Raw genomic sequence first — 18,164 nt, 5'->3', positions numbered from 1 at the left:
ACAGATTAACAGTGTAGTCTGTCAGAGCGGCAGCGTGACAGCGTCCATCCAGCAGGTTTAATAATCAAAAACAAACTGAAACCACCGTGTGATGAAACGTCTAAGCAGGACGTTTACAAATCACTTTACTTGTGGCTATTATAGAAAAAACATCAGCAGCAGGAAAAGCTTCAATTTCTCCAGAGAAAATAATAGAAGGAGGTCAGATGTTAAAGCAGACTGACGACAGAAAACAGCAAAATTTAAGTCGGATAAAATTGCAGCAAATGGAAGAAAAGGTGAAAGTAAGGGCACAAAACCAAAAAAAGTCGGCTCCAAATGCTCGCCTCAAGAAATGAAAGACAAGGTCTGAGAGCTGCGATGAGAATGAACACAAAGAGAACGTCTGCTCTGAAGAGTAATGAAGCTTCCTGCTGCAGGCCACAGGGCCAACCACAGCCTCACTGTTTCCAGCCTGACCCGACGTCAGGGGAAATTTCTTTTACTCCACTCAGCACTGTCGCCTGTTCAGCAGCTCTCAGTTCATATTCAAGATTCAGAGACTTCACCTGACAGTGGATCACTATAGGAACACCAGGAGGTGAAAAAAAGTCATCAGGGGTGGGGAACTCCAGGCCTCGAAGGCTGGTGTGAGACCCCCTCAACCTGTCTTGAAGTTCTCCAGAGGCCTGGTAATGAACTAGTCATGTGATTCAGGTGTGCTGACCCAGGGTGAGATCTAAAACCTGCAGGACACCGGCCCTCGAGGCCTGGAGTTCCCCACCCCTGTCCTACATGTTGGCAGCTTTAGCTGCTAGCTGCCTGCTAGGCTTTGCCTTAGCTAACAGGAGTCCTTGAACTGGACCTCTGCACCATGTCTGTGCTGTTGGAGTTACCCAGCTAGTAACGCATCTGTCTTCTAAACAGAAGATACCATAACCAGGCTCAGGGAGGGGCGGGGCCATCTGAAAGCAGCAGGGGGCGACTCCTGTGGTCGAGAAAAGAAGCAAAATGATGTTTTCGGTCCCATTAGAATAAAAGAGAATCAAACAGGATGTTATGATGACGATAAGGTTGTGGTTATCTTCAGTGTACGGTCTTCTGAGGTTTTTATCTCACCCTCTGTCTCTTCACAGGTTTGTTACGGTCGTTTTGTTCTGGTGGGAAAAGGAAAATGACCCCGATATGAAAACTTGAGTGAAGTCAGTTTATTGTGAGCAGTCCGCCTCATTGGTCAATACAGCTCGAGGGTGAGCGGGGGTTAACAATGACTTCCTGGCCTGTTTCCACCGCTTCATCACAAGCTTGAATTCACACCAGCAAAACATTTAAAACAACAATAGGAAAGAAAAACGGCGTCTCTTCATCCTGAGCTGAGCGTCTTATCTTCATCACCCGAGGCTCCGTGGTTATGAGAGACCGCAGGAAGCGCTTTGTGGACCAACATTCATTTCCCCTCTCAGCTGTCAGACGTCTTCATGGCACAAAGAGACGTAAACGTAATGGCTGAAAGGAGGAAATGATCCGAGCGCAAAGGATGCAGCAGACTGAGGGAAATCCCAAAATCCACAACCTTCATTCCAGGCAGTGGCCGTGCGCTTCAATCCAACATCGCACACAGGACAACAGGATCAAAACATCTAACCCGGAAAACCGAAGAACTAAAAGAAAGAAAAGAAACTTCACAAACTACATTTCAGACAGAGGATGAGCTGAGGCGGTGCACGGAGGCTTAATATCACACAAAGAAGGATTATTTTGAACTGTGAATCATGCAAAGCTGTTGCAGGAGATTGTGAGGATAAAATATGGAGGTGCAGATGAGCAGAACCTGTCCACTTTAAACCCAACAGGACTTTTTAGTTATGATATCTGACCAGTTTTTCTGCAGAGCGAATAACAAATGCAAAAAACACAGAATCATAAAAACCGTCAGACACCTTCAGATCTTCTGACGCCCCAGACGAGTTATTACCAATCAATGTGACCTCAGAGACTGGCAGGTGTAACTGTCACCTGTGTGGGGCCTAAAAGGTTTACGTTTTCACATCAACATCTGAGCTCCAGACAGCAGGAGGACAAACAGGAAGCTGTTACAGACAGGAAGTGTGAGCAGGGAGGAGTCGGTTCTTACTTGGACATGGTGAGTGCCAGGTTGTAGTTTGCCATCTTGATTTTGTTCTGGGCCTCCAGGTGAGTCATCCCCTCGGTGCTGACGCCATCGATGGCGACGATGACATCACCCTGCATCAGGTTGCCCTGCGCCGCCTTGCTGCCTGGAGAGATCTGTCCAAACACAGAGACGACCACGTGTGAGTCACCTTTCACAGGTCAGCGCGCACTCGTTCATCCTGAAATGGTTTTCCACGAAACAATCCATGAAATGGGAAAAGATTTAATCAGCTTTAAAACGTCTGCACAACCTAATCTGGACACGTTACAGAAACAGCGCGTCAGCACGGTGAGGCCTCAACTTTCACGCTTCAGTTTCTCAGAGGAAAACACGAGAGGAGCTTTTCACAGAGCTGGAAGACGTTTCGATGTTAGACAGAAAAACAGACGTTCCTGCTCTCATGAGTTAGCTGTGAGGTTTTAAAGACAGAAGCAAATCACTCCTCATCACCAGGATTTGGCATTTTGAACCATCCACATGAAGCCCCGCAGTGACGTCATCAGTTCTTTATGTAAGAGCACTTTGGCATCTGCTTGGAACCACACTGTGGGACAGCCACCATTGAGGACACCAAGTCGCATTTTTGTATTTTTGTGTTGAAATTTCATCCCAGAGAAGTTTCAGGTTGCTCTACACACCAACAGAAAGTGCCCTCCTGTTGTTAACACTGCATCAGCATGGCTTTATTTGGTGGGGGCGGTTTAGGCTTGACTTTAAATTCAGTCTGGGAACAGAAGAAGATGCTAACAGTGACACTGTTCCTGGACACTTTGGGGTTCTGGATCTTTAATACATTTCAATTCAATTTTATTTTTATCTCCAAATCACAGCAGCAGTTACCTCGAGGTGCTTTAGATTGTAAGTTACCAATAATACAGAGAAACCCCAAACCTCAGTCCCAAGGCTCTGTGGCTTAGCTGGTCAAAGCGCCTGTTTCGTAAACAGGAGATCCTGGGTTCAAATCCCAGCAGTGCCTTTTAGTACACCTTTATTACTTCCCCCTTTAATCAGGCCTAAGATCCATTGGACTTCATGTGACCCTAACAATTGACATCATGCGGGAGGCTGTATGTGGTCCTCCTGGTGACTGCAGGGATGCACGCATTCAGAGGAAGGTTGCTACAAAACAACAGCCTTTTACCATTTTTTGATAGATGTGTACGATAAGCTAGCATTCTGAGCGTGTTTATAAAATGCTGACCTGCAAGTCGAGACCAAGTGTAAAATCATAATTTATTTGAAAGTGAGACTTTGGATTCCTGCTGAAAGGAAACGCTACAAAAACACAGCTGCTGTGTGAGACGCCAAACAGGCACTGCTGGGATTTGAACCCAGGATCTCCTGCTTACTAGACAGGTGCTTTAACCAGCTGAGCCACAGCGTCTCCTGCATGTGATCATTTCCTGTATCTCACACTGTGATATGTGGAAGCTGTTGTTACGAGTTCAAAATTGGGGATGGAAACAAGAGAAAAAACCACAATAACAACACTGGTCCGGCCGGGTTGAGTCAAACGATGATTTTAATGATCACATGCGTGGGAGATGGACACTGTATGCAGACAGCCTCTGATCTCAAAATGGTGGAGCATTGCTCAAACTTTTATAGCGTCTGGTGCCTCCACCTTATCATAAAAAGCCTAAACATTTACATGCTTTCTCTCACACAGCGTCTAAGCTACGACCTTGGCTCCCTGCTTATCTGCTCCTGCTGAGATGGGGCAGAAAACTCCAGCATGTTCTCTTCTAATCAGACAAATAAGACAATAACTCTCTGTGAACAGTATTTCTTATAACTCAGCAGTATAATGCATCATAAAGCAATGTCATTCATTCACAACAAGTCAGCAGTTTAATGTCATGCAAATCAGTTTAACTAATGCAATAGTTATCAGCTTCTTCTAATTCAGGAGAATAATGCAAACTAAACTACATAATAATTCACAATCTTTAATTAGGGATATAACATGGCATAAAATAACACTACAATCCAACACTGTCCAATCGGGCCTCTTGTCTGTGCTCCATGCCTGGTTGAAGAGGAGCTCACGATGGTGCCCTGATCATGTGATGTCTCACATCATCAACAGTGGCTCAACGATCTTCAGGAGCGTCTCCAAGGGGGACGGCCCCCTCTGGGGACGGCCCCCTCTGGGGGGTTTTCACCTGTTTTAGAAGTGAAGAGTTTCTAAATGTGAACATCTCACGGACAGAAGAAGTCCAGCTGCTGTCGGTTCAGGCTCTCCAGACCAGCATGGATGACCTCTGGCTGCTGTTGCTGTCCATGGTGCTGAAATGATGCTACTGATATTATTAATTATTTCTATATGATATTATTTGAGTAAGAGAGAGAATATGAGATGGTCCCAAAATGGTCCGTCACCCAGGGCGTCTCACCGAGACGCTACGCCTGTTTGTCAAACATCAGGGTGGAGCGGATCAGGGGCATTTTGCAACCTTGCAGCTATACCCACATGGCAGGATTTATGTTCCAGCTCCCCTTTAAACCTCTTACTGGTGATGAGGTGAGAGCCTCCAGTAGTTACTGAGCACAGGGACTGAGCTCGCTGTGGTATCACCGGAGTTTATTAATCAAATACAGAGCAGGAGGATGGAAAAATCAATGGAGGAATATGAAGTGTGAGAGTTGGCTGGAGGATCCTCCATCAGCTTGTTGGATGTGACCCAGCACCCTGCTTCATCCTGCAGCTCTGATCCAATCTTTGTCCAAAAGGATGGCGTGGTTGGTGCACAAATACATGGTTACCATCATTATCTTCTCTCCATGCAGTGTACCATTACTGAGAGCACATCTACCCTCAGACGAGCTTCGCTGCTTTGTCTCTGAGCAGTGCAGGGCTGGGACGGCAGAGTCCTGGGAAGATGACAAGCTCGACATCGTTACGGCTCGCTCTGTCCACCCGAACCTCAGAAGCCTGCAGAAGCTCAGACTAGTCTAATCTCAGTGTTTTCACACACACACCATCTTAACTGATTCAAGGGAGGAACCTTGTTTAAAAAGACCAGCGGCCCAATCAGGGGATAATCAGGGGTCTGGCTGAGGTGCTGTAGCTTAGCCGGTCAAAGCATCTGCCTTGTAAATAGGAGATCCTGGGTTCAAATCCCAGCAGTGTTTTCATATAAATTAAATTAAAGTTTAACTTATCTGACTTCACTGAACCTGCTGATTTAATCGGTTCAGACAATCAAGGTGGGACAGAGAAATGGAAGATGGGTCAATAAACACAAGCAGCAGGACGACTGTCAGCTGTTTAGTCCTCGGTGATTCAGGAATACGATGCCAAACTTGGCTGGTTTGCTGCTCTGAGTCAAAGGAAAACCACAGATGGAGTTAAATGGCATGAACCACATGGATGCACGGCTGTGATTTGAATCCAGGATCTCCTGTTTACAAGGCAAGCACATTAACCTGTTAAGCTACAGCACCTGCTATAAGAAGCTAAAGCTAACATATTTGCTGCTTCTTTAACCAGGTTAAACAATGTTATTATAACTAGGTGATCATATGGTTCAACATCCATCACAGGTCATCAATGGCTGTTCAGTTTTCTCACCAAAGCTGGAATCATTCATTTATACTTAGATGCTCTTCATTATCAGACTTTAATAAAAGAGGCTGATGGAAGGGCTGCTCTCAACATGAGGTGAGATTTAATCTGGGGGAGAGAACCAGTGTTTCTTACATGTGGGGGTGGAAAGTTCCACAGCCTGGGAGCAGAGCTTTCGGGTGGTCTGTGCTGGTAGGAGGGGTTCTGGTAATAATGGGGCCAGCAGAGTTTTGAACCAGTTGAAGCTGATGGAGGGATTTTTGGGGGAGACCATGCAAGAGAGAATTACAACAGTCAAGGCGGGAGGTAACGAGACCGTGGACAAGAATGGACGCAGACTGGGTGGAAAGACAAGGATGTGTTAATGTTGCGTAGATGGAAACAGGCAGAACAGCTGAGATTACTGATGGGAGAGTGAACTGTGATGACATCAAGGCTCTGAGGTGAGGGGAAAACTGTGGAGTTAGTGAGAAATGGTTTGCCTTCACTAGGTTGGATTTAGTGCCAATAAAAAGGATTTCAGTTTTATCCTCATTGAGCTTAAGAAAATTAGAGATGAACATCCATGAACCTGGAGGAGGATGCTGGGTTAGGAGATGATGTGCTCTACAGAGACCTGAGGGAAGCAGCTGTAAGAAGGAACGGAAGGAAATCTTCAGCAAAAGCAGGAAGGAGGAGGTGCTGTAGGTCCGCAGGTCAGAGCACCTGCATGTAAACAGGTGCTCTGACCTGCTGGGTTCAAGTCCCAGCAGTGCCTGAAGGAGCTTTTTCTACATATTTCACTGCGACATCACCCTGATGATCTGGCTGTAGGAGCTGTCGGCCTCTCTCATCCAAACGTTTGTTTGCTGCTTTCAGCTTTTCTCGTCACGGCCGAGCTGCAACAATGTGAGGCCTGTCCAGGCGGCAGAGTGGCCTAGTTTCACTGGGAGCTGACCTACATACACACACACATGCACGGACACACACACAGATACACGTTAGGGGTGTCCGAAGTGAGATGACATCAGAGGAGGCGGGTCTCCTTCTCTTTATGGTCGCTCGTCTCCTCTCTGGACAAGAAAGAGTTAGAACTGAGGCTCTGGACTTTCTCTGACAGCAGCGACAGTAACAGTAGATGAGCTGAGAAAGCAGAGATAAGACGTGTGTGTGTGTCGGCGTGTGTGTGTGTCGGCGTGTGTGTGTGTCCTTCAGAGGCTAAAAACAGCCCGCTGCCTGTCAGCAGCTGCTCGCCGCCTCGCTGCAGAGATAAACTGCAGCTGATTATTTCTCACATCGATTCATAAAGTTAACTTTTATCTGTTTGCGTCAGATTTTTTTTGCATGCCTGTGTAACATTTTGTCCCACAGCTGTGGGCTGAGTGGATCTGTGACGGCCACTCCTTCCCGTCGTCCTCACAGTGGTTTTGCTTCATCCTTCAGTCTGAATGTTTGTTGCTTCTTTCTGTCTCTTTTTGATCATCTTCCATCCTCAAATAACCATTTGTGTCACCTTTGTGTGTCCTTGCATGTGTGTGTTTGTGTGTAGGGATTCAATTCTATGCCTTCTAGTTTTTAAATTCTTACTGTTTTTTACTTGTATTGCTTTTATTTATTTATCTTTTTAGTTTCAAATAGCTGTACGCTTTATAAATGAAGTTATTATTATTGTTATTTATTATTTGTATCCTTTATTTTGCACTTTCTCTGATTCTTTTGGCCTCCTCACAGTTGATTTCATTTTCTTTGTTTTTCTGTTTTACATCCTCTTTGTGTCTTTTTGTGCGTATGGTTGTTTTCCATTTCTGTGTTGGTGCTTTTTGTTGCTTGCTGCACTCTGTTTGCATCCCTTTTCAGACATTTTGCATCCCCTGGGCTTCAATTTGCACGAGTGATTATTGTACATCTCTTTTAGCATTTCATATTTTGCATCCTTAAATTATCATTTCATCTTTTGAGTTCATTTTGTGTGTCCTCTTCTGTGAGTGCACATCCTTTTGTAGCAGCTTTTCATCTGTATGAAGTTTGTTTTTGGTCCTTTTCCCTCCATTTTTATGCATTTTGCAGGCATATTTTGATCTTTTTCAGCGGTTGTATATCTGGTATGTGCACGTTGTCTCTTTTTGCTAACTCTGCGCCTCCTCACAGTTGTTTTGAATCTGTTGTGGGTCCAGCATGACTGAAGAAGGCCACAGTTGTTTTGACCCTCCTGCTTAGTCTAAAGAAACGCACCTCTGTGCAGTCTGACTAAAGCTGCTTGGTCTATTTGTGTCGATCTCACAGCTGAAACTTGTATTCAACTCCCTGCTGACCTACTAAACCGAGTCCAGTCTTAGTTCACACGTCTTATTTGGGGTTTCCTGAAGCCATTTGGGATCCCCTGACCATCAGCAGCATGTGCAGCTGTGGCAGGAAGCAGCGGGGTCAGCGGGGAGCTCGCCGAGTGCTGAGTCAGCTCCGTGTGTTTGTTACAGCGGGCATCGAATTACCGCCGGCTCGGCTTTCGCCCCGACTGTAAAACTCGAGCGAGCTTTGAGCTGTGAGAGGAGCAGCAGGAACGCTCAGAGCCCCGTGAAGCTTTGTAAGAAAATCACTAATTAAACACAGACATGAAGTAAAAGCACAGGAATCTCTGCTGCGTGGGAACAAAGGTCATTTATGTCTGAAAAAACAGCCACAGAGAAAGACTGATGTGTCCTTCAGCAACTGCAGACTTTCTGGTATTTACTTTTTCATCTTTGATTTCTTTAGCTGAGAACAGAAATGCCTCAAAACAAGAAGAAAGTCTTTGCTTTCACACAAACACACCTCTAGCTGCTCAGAGAGACATTTAAAGATGTGTTTCTAACTCATCTTCCCAACATTTGGGGACAATCCCACAAACGGACTCGGAGTCGATGACGTAAACAGGAGATCTCTAGTTCTGCCTTTCAAACAAACTCACATGTGTGAAAAATATATCACAACAAAAAAGTTTTTTTAATAGATTTTGTAGCTATAGCTGCAAAATTCTTTTGTGTTTGCATGAAAGCAAAGAGACAAATGTTCTTGTTTATGAACCTTTCCTCAGTTTGGTCTGAGTAACCAAATCCACAGATCAGACTCTTTAACTTTCTTATTGACGAGTGTGGTTCTGCTACGTATACCAAAACATCATCTGTGTACACTGAGATTTCGTATTCTTCATATTTGATCTGATCTCCTTTGATGTGGTTGTGCTGATGATTCTGTGCTAATAGTAAACAGTACAAAGAGCTGCTGTGCAAAGGTTTGGACAGAAAGACCCTCGAGGTGGTGACACTGTTTTCAAGTCAAAGAAGCAAAGCAGAAATCTTGACGGCATTTTAAAATCAACTCTAAATCAACCTCACAGCCAGGAGGACTCAGCTGTAAGAAGCTGCAGCGCCCTCAGGAGGCGTGCAGCTTAGCTGGTTGAAGCGTCTGTCTCGTAAACAGGAGAGCCTGGGTTCAGATCCCAGTAGAGCATGCTTTACAACAGACCTGGTAAACAGGCTGAATGAGCTTTTATCTCTGGGCTGCACAAATGAAACCCATCATGTTCTAGATTCTGGATGATGTAGACAGCGTTGGCCTGACACTGAAAAAAGCTCCTGCAGTGTGTCCGTGCATATCCTGCTGTTACTAGACTGTCATCTGGACAGGATGACATTAGAAATATTGGCTAAAATCTGCAGAACATTTGGGCTTCTTAAACGCCATCTGTCACCTATTGCATACATCAATCCTTCACTCCAAATAACCTAAATCAGAGATGCTGTTTGTAAAATACTAAAAAACCGTTCAAAGGATAAAAACAGTGGAAATGACCTGGAGATGTTGGCTGTAAAACAAAACTGGAAACTTTTAGAGGGTGTGCAAACTGCGCAGAGACGTTTCCATGGATTAAAGCGGCACGAATCCTGCTCCGTGTGAACACTTCCTCACTGCTGCTGGTCCTTTAGAGGCCACCAGCTGTCACTTTTTCAGCCTCGAATCGTCCCAAACTCCCAGACACGACTTCAGAACAATCGCCGCTGCCGGCCCGAAGGAAGGACTGAAGTCATTTGGCTCTAAATATATTCAAACAAGGTGCTGACAGAGCGCAGAGGAACACTGAGATGGAGAAGATTCATTACAAATCCTTTTAACTTAAAGCAGCAAAGCTTAAAGTGAAGCTCCTGCAGCTTCTCAACCAATCAGGGATGAAACATGCAGACTGTCCGGCACTGTGACATCACTCAGTGGTACACACTGTATGGCAGTTATCTGCTACATGAGCTGGTCTGTGATCCAGTTAAAAAGTAAGAAGTTGTTACTATTTAAATAATCCAAGTGAGAGTCACACTGGACCTGTTTGACCCACACTTCACTCATGTTCAGGGGAAAGGGTGCATCTGTTGGGGACTATTTTAAGCAGCAGATTAATCCACATCTGTGCCGGTGCAGCGACATGCATTTCATTCCTTCTGGAGCTCTGCAGCTCAAAACATTGACGGAGAGATGTCGGGCTTTGAAGGAAAGCTTGGATGGGGAGAATCCTGTGACCCTGCTGATATTCTCTTTGAGCGCTGAGCAGCAGATTGGATCTAACTCAGCCTCGTCTGCCTGTAAATCCCACCTCTTCACCGCCGCTCCCTGAACCTCATGCTCTGAACAATGAACCAGCGAGCAGAGAGGGATGATGGGAATATGAACACTGCTGAATTTCCTTCCTCACTGGTATTAGTTTAAGTCTGTTGAGCATTTGACAGGATGCAAGTGTGTCTGGCCTACAGCAGCAGTGAGAAGGGAAAGCAGACATGTCTAAATCATGGCAGCGTTGGCCGACGGAGCTGCTTTACATGATCCGCCAGCAAAAGTAAAGATGCATTTCATTTTAACCTCAGAATCAGTTATCAATTGGCGTCACACGTTCATGTGCAGGAGTCACTGTGAAGGGCTTTTATTGTGAAAGGAAGGAACAGGAAGAAGCTCCATCTGACTTCCTGTCCTGATGGAGCAGCAGCAGGCTGCAGCAGGGTCGTTACAAACCGACTCAGGACGGAAAACGTTGACAGGGACGTGAACTTGGATCCGAGCCGACAATCAGGCAGAAACTGGAGGGTCGGATGGAAAAGGAAGGTCCTCGTTCTCAGTTCTTCACGTAGAGCATCATCGGCACTAGAGGTGAAACGAGGTCCATGTAGCAGAAGTCTGTTAATACTCGTGAATCCACAGTTCATTCAGAACTTTTTGTGTGGTTGTATGGTTGGTGTAACATGACTGTCACATCCCAGAGCGAGGAGCAGAGGTCCTGCCAGCCTCTCTGGGGTTAAACCAGTCGCTGACTCTCACACAGACAGAGGTTCTGCTCGAGTCTTATTTTTGGCTCGTCTCCGGCAACGTGGAAACACCTCCCACCAACTCCGTCAGCGAGGTGCAACCTGAGAGGCAAAACCCGGGGCCAAAAACAGCTCCTCGAACCAGGAACACAAGATTTACTGTTCCTGTACGAGTGCTGCCCTGACACAGACATAAGGTCTCACTTCAATCATCAAGTGAAACAATTTAAGAATAAAAAACTAAAAAGGTTCTGAATCGTGAGGCTTTGTTTCAGCCCTGTGACTGTTCTGGACGACTAAACATGATTTAGTATCTCAAAGAGGACCTCCATCTTTCTCAGCCTGACGGAGGAGCTGCGTAAAGCGCGTGGAGCTGTTAACAAACAGCGCGCTCACAGAGGCTGATGAGTGTAACAGCTGAGCAGGGGGAGCGCTGAAGGTCGGCCGTCCCCGAATGAATGAGTCCTCACAGCGTGTGTGTGTGTCTGTGTGTGTCTGTGTGTGTCTGTGTGTGTGCGTTTTTATCACTGCTGCTGTTGTAGGGTCCTAAATCTGTTCACAGTCATGTTGTGGGGACCTGCGTCTGTCTCTCCTGTGGGAGGACTCGGTTTAAGGTGAATGCAATGATGGAAACTGTGGAGCCGCCAGCAGAGACTTGGATTACAGATGCAGTGAATAACAATGGAAGAGCAGCAGCACCCAAACACAACACAAAACATCTGTAGGCTAAATGTGTGGAACATGAACATCTGGAACATCCTGCCAAGTTAAACAGTTTGAATAAAAGTACAGCAACATATATGAACCCCAGTAAACACAGCTCAGGGTCCAAAACCACCAAAGTCGGCTGGACAATAACTGCAAATCAGAAAGAAACATAAAATGAACCCGAGCCCATCACAAAGAGACGCACAAGAAAACTAACAGAAACACAACAACCCGAAAGGGTCAGAGGCTTGAACTACAAGAAAGACACAAAACTGCCAAACTGAGCTGCAAAAAGACGACTTACAACCTGACAAAAGACACAGAATTACCTGAACGAACCAGGACAGACGCAAAAAACAACTGAACAATTAAAAAAACGTTAAAAAGACCCAAAACACAAACAAACCCCCGAATTTAACAACCACAAAAAGTCTCAAAATCACTAAAAAGAAAAGAAACCCAAAGAATTTAACTACACAACAACTGCACCAAAAGGCAGAAATACCAGAGAGAGAGACATTTAATGACCGTAAAAGGAAAAGAAACTAAAATTAGATGCAAAACTACAGAAATAAGTTGTTCAGTATCTCCAAAACCATGCAGAGTAGCTGCACTGCAAACCCAAACAACCCACAGAGACACCAAATAACAGCAAGAGGACAAAAACAATCAGCACTGATGCAACGTGACCTGAAAAATGCAAAACTGCCAACAAGAGGCTACACAAAGCTGCAGCCACAGCTTTTGTCCCAACACATCAGGCATCACATCCAAAATCACCAAACAGAACCCGACACAGAGGTCAAAGGTCATCAACATCCCACCAGCAGATTACAGTGGAGCTGCAGGAACTTCGTCTCTCCATCCGTCCAGAGAGACGAGGCTCCGAAAGCAACACCAGCTCCAGTTTCAGGCCTCCACCTCTGCTTCGGCCTCCCTACCTGACCGGGGGGGGGGGGGGGGGTCGACGGGCTTCACTGATTCAAAAAGAAATCAGCCACACATCAGAGATTATGTCCCAAAGCAGCCACGTCTCCTCAGCTGGACTCGAAATGGAATTAGTCTACAGCAGGTTGAGTTTAATGACTCATGAGCACGTCGAACAGACCCGAGGCTCACACCAGCTCGGATTTTAAATATTAATCATTAAAGTTTCAGTAACAATGCTGAGGGGAATTTTGAGCTTTATTTTGAAAGAATACAGATGACAGGAAATAAGGCAGGACATGCAACAATGGTTTGCATCTTAAACCGTCCCAGCTTCGTCTTTCTAGATTCACTCCCTTTTGTAACACCACTAAGGACTCAGACTGGGACACAGATATCAGAGACTCACATCTGTCAGCCAAACACAGAAATTGGGCGAAGCTGCAGGTGAAAAAGTGCGTTTCCTGTCCGATTTCCTACCCTGGAGATGGTCAGCGGCATGTTGAAGTCCTTGCCCCCCTGCAGCCTGAAGCCCCAGGGCCCGGGGCCGGGCAGCGACACGGTGTAGGTGCTCATTCTTCTTCCACACAACTACAAAGATCCTTCAAAGTCAGAGCAGAGTTTCTGGAACAAAACCCACCAGCAGCTGCAGGAGACACGGGACGGCTCTGAAAGCAGAGAGGCGATAGAGAGAGAGGGCGTGAAGCAGGTGAAGCAATCACGGAGGAAAGAAAAATGAGTGAAATGCACCAACCGAAGAGGAAGAGAACGAGTCGCAGCAGCTGAGAGGAGAAAGAGGAGGACCTGCCTGCTTGGACGGGCTGAAGTGACAGCCTAAGAATAGCCTCAGACAGTGGTGTGGCATTGTGGGGGGGCGGTGGGGTGAGGCGGGGTGAGGCAGGGCAGGGGGGTCTGCAGGGAAAGGAGGGGGGGTGGACTTATATGGCGTGAAAGGGGACACCCGGTATGCCAGGCTCGCCGTGATTCACAGCGGCTAATATAGACCAGCAGATTCTTCTAGACCCTCCTCACTGCCCCCCTCAATCATGCAGCGCCCAGGGTCTCCCACGCATCCAATCAGGGGCAGCGTCAGGAAACGTCTCATTATCTCGGTGGCGATAAAGCCCAAACAGAAAGGCCACGAGTGGAGTGGCACTGATAGCTTAAAGGTCAGCAGGTTCAAATCCCTCCACGGGTCGCTGCCGAAGGCGTCAGCGAGGCCCGAGCCCGACTTCACCCGTCAGGGGAACGCTCTCAGAAGAAAAGTGTCCACCTGTCAGGACTGTCCTCAGGTTTACCCAGCCTAAAGGACTCCAACACCTACAGAAAACTACAAACATGACCGCCACAGAGAGCCAGTGCAGCCAAACACAGAGCCGATAACCTCAAAGAACGGCAAAGTAATCACACAGAGATTAAACCTCTCAACACCAGATGAAATTTATCTTTACGAAGATTCAAAAGTAAACGATTAATGTCCGACAAAGAGAAGCACGATGACCACAACAGGACTCAGCTGCCACAAATAGACCTCGAGAGGACGACAGCTTAGAGAGACGCAAGACACAAAATGATAACGAAGAGACAAAAAAGCCTCAAATTAGGTGGAAAATGACAAAACGGGACAAAAACCGCTACAAAGACACACAAACAGACCCTCAAAAGACAACAATCCACAAATATTAGCACAAAAACTAGAGAGAGGCAAGAAAGAGCCAAAAACTGCAGAAACAATCACAGAGACAAGCAAACACACACGAGGGAACCTGACAGGACAAAATGAGAAGCCCAACAAAGTGAGTCTGAATCAGCACATTCAGTGTTTTTAAAGGCGACACACGAAGCCCACGAGAGCATACGGGTCAGATGTTATCGGGGTAACACCACCTTCTGCCTGATGGTGGGCAGGGTGGTGTCAGTGCGCACACTGGGAACCAGAAATGCTGTTTGTAGGTGTAATTTGGGGGGCAGAGTCACACCTATAAATCTCACGTTTTTAATTCAGGTGGTGCTCCATGTGTTGTATGTGGTCTTCATTAAATATGATAAAGTCTGTGAACTTTCCAAACACCTGAGGAGGCTGCAGGACTTTAAACAGCCCAGGTACCCCGAGCACACCTGTGGACGCCCCTCTAACAGGTGCGTGTCAGATGGAGTGAGGCACTGTGGTTAAAGCGCTAGCCAGCTAAACAGGAGATTGTGGGTTTGAATTCCAGCACCGCCTGCTTATTAACAGGAAGATGAAAAAGCAGCTCTTCTCTCCAAGCAACAGTGAGTCAAAAACCACCAGAGGTGCAGAGCCCTCACTGCTCACACAGGCTGGGGGCGATCGGCCCTCTGCACCGACTGACAGGCTGATCCCAGAGCAGCGCTGAGCCTGTTATATCACCGGCTAAGTTTAGACTCTGAGAGGCAGAGTGGACTGGGACGGAGCTGTTTAAGGATTTAGAAACTTTTATTTAAACCATCCATCTATAACAGTCCTTACCAATGTTCCCTCTAAGCTGCGCACGTGCAGCTAATCCACGTGGTTGACAGGCTATGACAGCGTCCTTATGTGCCGACACCGGTGTTTTAGCAAAGCGGCTGATGCGGAGTGAAGCCACGTTAATGACAACGTGTACAACCATTGGAGATGTGAGCAGGACAGACGGAACAACTGACGGAAACAGTGTGGACTTTATACCAGTTTTTAAACTGTGTTGATCGGCCACGTAAAACCAGAGTTATGATAAAATATCTGCAGTGTTTGGTTTTCTTCCTGAATACTGTCGTTGTTTATATTTACTGCAGGAAGAAACGGTAAAAAACGGCGTTTTATAAGGAAAACGCTCGAAATCACTCCGCCTGTGAACAAACACAGCCCCCCTCCAGCCTTTCCTATTGGTGGAAAAATGTACCATGTGGACCAATCAAAACATGATATGGCAACATGGCATTTAGTTGTTTAGGGAGGGGGAAGTTTTAGGAGTGACGGTGTGTTTGAGATGTGAGAGATTTGCTACGTTTAGCACAAATCGTGTGTAGTTAGTGTGTAGTTAGTGTGTAGTTAGTGTGTAGTTAGTGTGTAGTTAGTGTGTAGTTAGTGTGTAGTTAGTGTGTAGTTAGTGTGTAGTGTTGTCAATAGTTTTGTTGTGTGTGTCAGAACAATGAGGCGACTGCTGAGTGTTACAGGTGTTACAGCAGTGACACATCTGCTGCTGTCAGGCCTGCAGGTATCAGGCTGTTGTTCATCTCATAGTGGACAGAAATTATTTTTTGCAGCGGCACAAATAATTTGTGTGGCATCAGATTTGATGCAGAACAGCTGATTGTTCTGTAAATACTTTGAAATGTTTGTTTAAAAAAACGCTTTGGCTGCATTTTTAGGTAAACAGCTGCAAAACACTTTGTTACTTTTTTGAAGAAGTAACTATATAGTTAATTTCCCAGCATTGGTCATTATTTACTGTATTTTGCAGACAGAGAGTTACAGACTCTCTCCCAGACTCAGACTCATCATACAAGTCAGAGCTTTATAAAAAAAATAATAAGAAAGTTGTGTTTTCAAAATTGGAGTTGAAGTTTTTTTTTCCTTCCAATAGTGTTAACATGCTGCACAGGTCACAAACAAGATTTGTTTACATTTTCATTGTAAGTGGGCTAAAGCAGTTAATTAAGAGTCGTCTAACATAAATGCTGTAATTTGATAATTTTAATAAACATGTAACTTGGATGGATTAGATGCCGACGTGACCACAGTGCACACGTCTGCTGTCGCTCACAGTGGACCTAGGGACGCTCAGGGAGTTTGTGTGTTCGCTCAGACACATGGAAAATTAGAGGGAACATTGGTCCTGACTCATAACAATCATCACTAAAATCTCACTGACAAACTGCAATGAGTGTTATCCACGTAAACGCGTCAGAAAAGATCGCTTATTTATCCATAAAAGGAACGCATGCTCAATGGTTTTTCAGGGTCTAAGTTAGGAGTGTAAATGTTTAACCAACACTGAGAAACACCAAAAGCTGCAGTTCCTGTGGCGTCCAGCAGAGGCAGCAGTGAGTCAGTCTCCATAGACTCCCATGTTAAAACTTTCCAGCACAAACAAACATTTTTTACAGCCTGATACACAAACTGTTTGGTCTCTGTGGATCATTTTGTGGCTGCTTCAAAGTTAGAGTTCAGAAACGAATTACTGTGACCATCTTTTATATACAGTCTGTGGTTAAGCCAGAAATAAGGAGCTGTGGGTTTAATGTGCAGGCCTGGCTTCTGTTACTCAGAACTAAAATGAAGCTTTGTGGATCAGCACTGCAGGGACGTGTAAAGCGAACCCTGCTGACCCTCAGCGAGGAGTTTAAAACACAAACTGAGTCAACCTGAAGGCATGAGAGCGGAGGGGAAACCATCCACAGCCACAGCACTGATACTGATCCCCCCCAGCATAGAGCCACAGCTGACCTCTGAGCATGTGTGAATAGTTTGTCATTTTAAACAGCTTCTTAATGGAGCTGCCTCTTTGCATGAAAGGTCAGCTGGTGAGTTACAGCCTGCTGTGTCTGTAAACATCAGCTACATCCTGTTTGTGAAGACAAACTCACAAACAAACGTAACAAGATAATGAAGCTCTAAAATCTGAGTCCAATAAAAGCCTCAGACGTCACAAAGTCGTTATTACTCTTCCTAAACTCGACGCTTCCGGTTTCTGCTCTCAGGTGGTCTGCAGACTGACACCGCCCACCTGCTCTCTGCTCCGCCCAGCTCGGCGCACAGAACCTAACGCACACCCTCAGAATAAGTAAAACCCACCAGGTGAGGCTTCAGGCTCCTCTTCTGTCATACCTGAGAGCTGACCCCACCCACCGACCCGGTGAGCCGGGAGAAGCTGTCGGTGTGACCGGCCGCAGCAGCTGCGAGCCGGCGGGCGGTGCGACTTGTTGCCGGTTGTGGTGGTGATGCAGGAGGTGGAGAAGGAGGATTAAACAGTAGAAAGCAGAGGGTGGAGACGGGAGGAAAGGGTCTGAGAGGCGGGTACCTGCCGTCGCTGTGCAGCTCCGACACACCGAGCGGAGTGGCCTGCCGCGATCACGGGATCCTGCTCCGCTCCTCGGGCACAGAGCAGCAGGGAGGCCGGGGGCAGGAGGAGGGCAGCAGGGGTGTTAACAGCGGATTTTCATTAGCAGGATTTTATTTAAAGAGGCAGGAGGCACCTGAAACCGCGCAGAGCTCCAGGTAAACACAGAAAACAGGAGCATCCGGAGCCAAACGCGTCACTCTGCGTTCATGTTCATCTATTTAATTATATCCGTAAAGAAACGAGCAAATACACTGAACGGGATTATGAAAGGATTAAAGAAATGAAAGAAATGACCTGTTTTGTATTATTAAACCTTCATTATAATCAGTCTAGTTTTTATAGGCCTGTGAAGTGTATTCATCACATTTCTGTGGTAAATACATGTTTAATGTGTGCAGCGTTAAACACAGGCTGTATAACAGAGATGACTCTGTGACGGGCATGTT

General features: G+C 46.1%; 1 protein-coding gene and 2 non-coding genes across 8 annotated transcripts in view; 1 reads left to right on the top strand and 2 right to left on the bottom strand.

The window, feature by feature from the left end:
• The window catches only part of LOC101469390 (LIM domain-binding protein 3), a 36,185-nt gene extending 18,407 nt beyond the window's left edge, over window positions 1-17,778 (bottom strand). For 5 of the 6 annotated variants that reach the window (XM_004575777.6, XM_004575776.6, XM_004575778.6 and 2 more), the window contains exons 1-3: window positions 13,410-17,667; window positions 13,136-13,323; window positions 2,114-2,265 (exon numbers count right to left, since the gene is read on the bottom strand). In XM_004575777.6, coding sequence (XP_004575834.1) covers window positions 2,114-2,265; window positions 13,136-13,231 — 248 coding nt within the window. In that variant the 5' untranslated portion in view covers window positions 13,232-13,323; window positions 13,410-17,667. The other variant, XM_023155702.3, reaches the window with a different exon arrangement.
• Window positions 3,055-3,128, top strand: trnat-cgu (transfer RNA threonine (anticodon CGU)). The gene has a single exon. It is a non-coding gene; the product is annotated as a tRNA-Thr (tRNA).
• Window positions 3,463-3,536, bottom strand: trnat-agu (transfer RNA threonine (anticodon AGU)). Its single transcript has one exon. It is a non-coding gene; the product is annotated as a tRNA-Thr (tRNA).
• Window positions 17,779-18,164: the final 386 nt, after the last annotated feature.

This window comes from Maylandia zebra, linkage group LG13, assembly GCF_041146795.1.
Source record: "Maylandia zebra isolate NMK-2024a linkage group LG13, Mzebra_GT3a, whole genome shotgun sequence".
Classification (NCBI taxonomy): Eukaryota; Metazoa; Chordata; class Actinopteri; order Cichliformes; family Cichlidae; genus Maylandia; species Maylandia zebra.
Note: the sequence above shows the minus strand (reverse complement) of the source record. Positions and strands in the feature narration are given on the sequence as shown.